Raw genomic sequence first — 6,686 nt, 5'->3', positions numbered from 1 at the left:
ATCATATAATGCCTTGTTAAATTCATTCAATTGTTAACCCATTAATTTCTCGTCATTAAATTTGTATAAATACAAATGTTGCTTCATCCCCAAATGCAGAATGAGTACTTGCACCCTACTTACTCCGCCCCTATTAATTTGCACTGTTTGAGTTAGCATAAGTTTTAAGAATTATAGTGGAAATTGAGTGAAAAAATTAGTATAATGTGGGTCATATTTTTAAAATTTTATAATAAAATGTGAGTGAAATGAGTTAGTAGGATATGTGGTATCTTAAAAAAAATAAGGGTTCCAATTGATTGGTGTTCGTGACTCGGTTTACACTAGCAACAGTGAGTCTGTTCTCAATGGGAAACAAAGGTGCTGCGCCGGAAACGGTGGCGTTTTAATCCGATCGCGGAGTTTCTGACAAAAGACATCATTTGTTCTGAATTCTGTTGGCTTATTGAGGCCACAAAGTTCTGTCTTTTGCTAGATATTTTTTGAAGTTGCCCTGTTCTTGTTCGACAAAAAGTCCCACTGTAAAAAACATTAATTTATCTCTGCAAAATAATTATTCGGAGTGGTTGACGTTATATTTTGTTACAGCTCAATAAAGCATGTAAATTTCATCATTTTTAAATTATTGCAGCCTAATAAAGTAGAGGAGCTTGTACCAGTTTTGCTGCTGCTTATGATGGTGAACATTAGCTGAAAAACATGAGACTCTCTTGCATTATAGCCTCAAATTTCTTGATTTTACTTGTTTCTATGCTCAAATCATTCAGTCAAGAACAAGTAAACATCATAAGATCAGATTTTCCACCAGATTTTCTCTTTGGGGCTGCTACTTCTGCTTATCAAGTTTGTGTTGCCCTTTCTTTACTCAGTTTCATTCCTGTTTTTCTTTTCTCATGAATTAGTTTTTTTTATTATTGTCTTCATCGATTGTTTAGGTGGAAGGAGCAGTTCTTGAAGATGGTAGAAGTCTGAGCAACTGGGACATTTTTTCTCATATTGAAGGTAATAAACAAACTAGATCCTCCCAAAATTTGACATGATTTTCTTGAAGCAAAGATATACATAGGCAAAATTTAATAGTTTTACATTTACTTTACTCTTACTACACTGGAGGTGGAACGGAGGGAGTAAAATTTATATATGTGGGGCAATTGGAGGTGGGGCATTTGCCATACACTTTTCGCTGGCTTCTGAGACTTTGAAATATGCTTGAAATCATCAGGTAACGTAGCAGATGGGAGCAATGCTTATATAGCTGATGATCACTACCATCGTTACCTGGTACTACCTTTGCATTTTCTTGAAATAAGAAAACAAAATTGTAATGATTGTTTGAATGATTTAAACCTGTTTGGTCTGTGTTCTGCTTTTTTTGTTTTTCACCAATGAACCTCAGGAAGATATTGAGATTATGCATTCACTTGGATTGACTGCTTACCGATTTTCGATTTCATGGAGTAGAATTCTCCCTAGTATGTATTTTCCAATGTCGTTAAGCGTTTAACTTTTTTCTTTTTTTCTTTTGCCATTTGTGTTCATACTATCATGTTTATGATTGTTGACATAGGAGGGAGAGATGGCCCCGTTAACAAAGTTGCTGTCCAATTTTATAGGAAAATTATATATAATCTCTTAACCAGAGGTATGATTAGGTGTTTTTGTTCTTAAAATTTGTTTACCTCGATTGAAATCCTGATAATATCCAACACAGGTATTCACCCTTTTGTGACTCTTTTCCACTTCGAGTATCCTCAAGAACTCGAAGACAGATTCGGGGGATGGCTCAGCCCTCTCATGCAGTATGTAGATATATCACGTTTAACACTGATTATGAGTGAATGTCTCACTTCTTGGTTGATTTTCCATTGATTGGATTACTTATTAACAGGGAAGAGTACCTCCATTTTGCTGAAACATGTTTCGCATATTTTGGTGATCAAGTAAAGTATTGGATCACAATCAATGAGCCCAACTTGTTTTCAGAAATGGCATATGAGAGGGCAAACTACCCGCCTGCTCGCTGCTCGCCACCTTTTGGTGACTGTGTTAGTGGGAATTCAGATGTTGAGCCCCTGATCGTCGTGCACAACATGTTGTTGGCCCATGCCAAAGCTGCTAAGCTGTACCGCGAGAGGTTTAAGGCAAGTACAGAAACCTTGTAAACGTATTAGGTTTATATTTCAAACGATTGTGTTTGAGGTGATATCTTGATGCAGTCGAAAGTGGATGGTGTATTGAGCATCGCTGTCTGTGCTTTCATGTATGTGCCAATGACAGACGGCGAGAAGGATAAGGCAGCTGCAGATAGAGCATTAGCTTTCAATGTTGCCTGGTAAGTCTCATGATCAACAAAAGGAGGGGAAAAAGGAATACTGATGTTTGTTTTGTTGTTGAAAAAGGACGCTGGATCCACTTGTGTTTGGGGACTACCCTCCGGAAATGAGGAGTATCCACGGACCCGAGTTACCAAGTTTTTCTGCAGAGGAAAGGGTGCTTTTGAGGGACAGCATAGACTTTATTGGGATAAACCATTATGGCACACTTTATGCAAAGGATTGCACCCATTCCGTTTGTGTCTGCAACATATCTAGTTGCGTCCAAGGCAGCGACCGTGCAATCCGGGGCTTCACCTACACTGGTGGAGAGCGTGATGGTGTTCCAATTGGGGAGCGAGTGAGAATAATCTTGACTGTTATTTTCTTTGAGGACACGATTAACCCTTCTCTTGTGGCTCTTGCAGACGGGAATGCCCCGATTCTTCGTGGTGCCTAGAGGCATGGAGGAAATTGTCCAATATGTGAAGGATAGGTACAATAACAAGACAATGATCATCACAGAGAATGGTAACAAAACTGCGCTGAGCTTTGCCTTTGTATGTTCATTTCCATCACCAATAATTCTGACCAAAATCTCAGGTTATGCATCACCGGGCAATGAAGAAAACGACTTTGTGCATGACGAAAAGAGGATTCAGTACCATCAGTCATATCTTGCATATCTTGCTCAAGCTATGAGGTATGTCATTTCCAATTACATTACCAAAACTCAAGATCTTTAAAGAACCCTTCTCAATCATCTTGAATTTGAGTTTTTTCTTGTTTCTATTTGATTGAGTATATAACAATCAAGCGTTGGTTTTATTAGTTGACAACACTAAATCCATTGTTGAGAACCCTCATTTTTTTTCCACATCGACTTGGTTGTGATCCTATATTGATGTGAATATTCAGGAAAGAGGCGGATGTGCAGGGCTATTTTGTATGGAGCTTGATTGATAATTTTGAATGGGCGAGTGGGTATGGTCCCAAATTCGGGTTGTACCATATCGATCGTCCAACGTTGAATAGAATTCCCAAGAACTCTGCACGTTGGTACGGAGATTTCTTAAGCAACTGCAGCCTTGTTGATGCATCAATCATTCAATCTCAATACAAAGAAAAACAAGACATTATGATGTGCATGTAACCATGGGATCAAAATTTAGAGATCAATAAGAATTGGCTTTTATATGTAGGAATAGCCAAAATTGGTACTCCATCAGTCCCTTTGTAGTAGAGCTGTAGAGGCATTTCTTTTGGACATGAAATTTAAGAAAAATAGTGTTAAGTTAAGTAAAGGGAGAATATAGTAGGAAAGGAAAAAGATATAGAGATGAAAAAAGAATAAAGTAAGAGATAGTAAAGTATTAAGAGATAAGAAATGTGTTATTTTTTTTGCTAAAAAGTGAAATGACTTATCTACAGTAGGACAACCTTAAATAAAATACTCCCTCCGTCCCGGACTACTCGCACATTTCCTTTTCGGCACGGAGATTAAGGAATGAGTGTATAGCAAAGTCAACAATTGCGGCTGTAGGTGATAAATTTTACTAAAAATGGAAAGAGTACAAATAACTTGGGAAGCCCAGAAAGGAAATAAGTACAAGTAGTCCGGGACGGAGGGAGTACAACTCAGCTACAGAGGGATGAAGTATATACTTGAGACTTAAGAATTGACAATACAAACTCACTACTTTTGTCTTTCCTTAACCATTTTTGCAATTCTAATCCCTTTAACATGATGTGAATTTAATAAATCATTGTAAACCATTCTTGTTCAATCTAGCATATGCATATTTGGTAAAGGGCTAAATATGACTTATTTTCACACAAAATAATCCTTTTTATGTGGAAATTAAAGAAGAAAAAATATATTTTTTATTCCTCAATGTAAATTCAAGGTTTGTTTGCTTGGGCTTCGAGATTCTAACTTTAATTATCTCTGAATACATCTTATTTTGAATAAATCTGTAAGGTTAAAAAATGGGTTGCCTAATATTTTAGTACAATCGTTTAAAGTGTTCTCCGCTTTTTAACGTAAAATTGATAAAGTAAGAGAGAAAGATAGTGAGAAAAAAGTGGTTGAAGACATATTAATGGAAAATGAAATATTCCATCCGTTCTATAGTGGTGGAGTCATTTTGTCATTTTGGTACGTTCCATAATAGTGGAATCATTTTTCCTTTTAATAAAAGTCAACACATTTCTTACTTACTGTATTTTTTTCTTCATCTCTCTACCTTTTTCATTTCCTACTTTATTCTTCCTTTCTGCCGATAAAAAATGTCTTCACTATTATGGAATTGAGGAAATATGTCTTATTGGGAACAAAAACTATACTACTATAAATCAAAAGAGATGAATTACGATGGACGATTAAAAAATGAAAAAAAAAAAACTGTTTTTAGTAGACGGATTTAGTATAGAGCAACTTATAAAACTATGAGAAAACAGAGTACTTTGTGTGTATCCTTTATTTTCAATATTCTTAATTCCAGTTCTGACTTTTCTCTCTATTTTTAAAATTTATCATTAAAACTTTTAATACTTCTTTTCACCCATACACAAATTGTATAAACAATGATTCACTAGTAATTTTCCAATAATACTTATAAAGTGATGATACCAAATCACAGGCATATCCATCTGAAAACTACGTGTGCAACGAGTTTCATGTAAATTCTCTCTACGCCAATTAATCAAGTTTTGATTAACCTAAAAAGTAAGATACCTAATCTAATTAAGATTACAAGTTGTGGTTATTGAATATGTCGGCATTTGTTTAACGAGTTATTTATTTATCGATAGTGTAGGGACCATGTGGATATTATTGGCCTTTGTTATAATTTTAGAAACTTTTTTCTCAAAACTAGGCTCACTTTGAACTAATAATACTTTAATTACTTTTTGTTTCTATCTTTCTTTTACATTATCAATTATACATTAAAACACGCTCCGAACCAAATATTCAGACTTTTCAGGGACGAGGAGAGTAATTTTTAAAAGAGTGATTCGTGAACTTCACTGAGTATATTTTGGTCCGTATCGTTTAAATTATTATCTTATGTCTATAAACTTTGATTTAATACTACTCATTATGTCCTACAGTAAGTGATCAATTTCATTTTTGAACAAAAAATAAAACTTTAACTATCTTTTACTTTATTCTCTCTTACCTTATTCTCACTTTCTTACTTTATTAGCTCTTTATCTCTCTTACTTTTTTCTCTATCATATTTTATTCTCTTCACTTTAACTTAATATATATCATTTTCTTAAATTATATGCCAAAAAAATCTATCACTTGTGGCGGAATGGAGGGAGTATTTCCAATGTTTTAAGCTTTTATTTTGCAAAAATAACCCGTGAATGACATTTTAATCAATTTACTCTCTTTTTCTTTATTAATTTATTTAATTTATCTCTCTTTCTTTCTTATTCCCTTTTTTCCTTCTTTTTTCTCTCTTCTCCCTTATTTCTTTATACCCTCCCGTCCATCTATATCTAAATTCCATGTACATAAAACATAATCCAAAATTCAACCTTTTCTCACGTGAATCTGATCGAAACAATTTCTTGGGTGCAATTTTGCGTGAAGTGGGTTTACTGAAATTTGTCATTTGGTGGAACATATTTGCTAACATGCCACACCTAAATGTTTCCAGATCATTTAGAGAGCAAAACTTACATCAAACATACATCAGAAATAGCATATAAATCGATTCTGATGCCAAAGAAAATTTCAGACGTGGATGTTTTACCTTATAAATAAACCAGGGTAGCACTAAGTTACTTCATCCATCCCATAAATATATGTGCACTTTCTATTTTCGTCCGTCCTACAAAAATATGTACATTCCTTTTTCGGAAAGTTATCCTAATTTATTACCCATAAACGTCAACTTATTTACAATTTATATCATCATTAAGCACTATTAATAATGTGAGTTTCATTATCCGCTAATAATACTTTAACTATAATTATCCTTATCTCATTTACGTTACCAATTTTGTCTTAATTCCCGTGTCACATCAATTGCTCATATTTTTATGGGACGGAAGGAGTATAATCAACCAAGATTTAAAAAAAAATGCATACATAAATACAAGGATGTATTAATATGACAACTCTCTTTATTGACTTATTGTAATACCAATATCACCATTTTAAGTCGTTAGATCTGAAGATTGTGTGATTCTCAAGCTGCCATGTGGCAGTCTATTTTAATTAAATTGGAATATAAAAACCGTTGCAGGGCAAAATCGGTATTCTTTATTTCCAGTTTGTTATCAGATTATAGTGTTACTCTATGAATATTGCAGTGCTACGCGTCTGCATCATTCGTAATAACTTTTTACCTTACCAGA

The 6,686-nt window shown here is 34.3% G+C and overlaps 1 protein-coding gene across 1 annotated transcript; it reads left to right on the top strand.

Annotated features, from left to right (window-relative positions):
• Positions 1 to 429: 429 nt before the first annotated feature.
• LOC121787436 (beta-glucosidase 18-like) lies at positions 430 to 3,509 on the top strand. Its single transcript, XM_042186154.1, has 12 exons — positions 430 to 843; positions 936 to 1,002; positions 1,223 to 1,281; positions 1,397 to 1,472; positions 1,568 to 1,642; positions 1,712 to 1,799; positions 1,889 to 2,141; positions 2,217 to 2,332; positions 2,400 to 2,673; positions 2,741 to 2,843; positions 2,916 to 3,015; positions 3,231 to 3,509. Exons 1-12 carry the CDS (start codon positions 700 to 702, stop codon positions 3,463 to 3,465), a joined length of 1,590 nt encoding a protein of 529 aa, XP_042042088.1. The 5' UTR covers positions 430 to 699; the 3' UTR covers positions 3,466 to 3,509.
• The last annotated feature ends 3,177 nt before the right edge of the window (positions 3,510 to 6,686 follow it).

The sequence above is a fragment of the Salvia splendens genome, chromosome 22, assembly GCF_004379255.2.
Source record: "Salvia splendens isolate huo1 chromosome 22, SspV2, whole genome shotgun sequence".
Taxonomy (NCBI): domain Eukaryota; kingdom Viridiplantae; phylum Streptophyta; class Magnoliopsida; order Lamiales; family Lamiaceae; genus Salvia; species Salvia splendens.
Note: the sequence above shows the minus strand (reverse complement) of the source record. Positions and strands in the feature narration are given on the sequence as shown.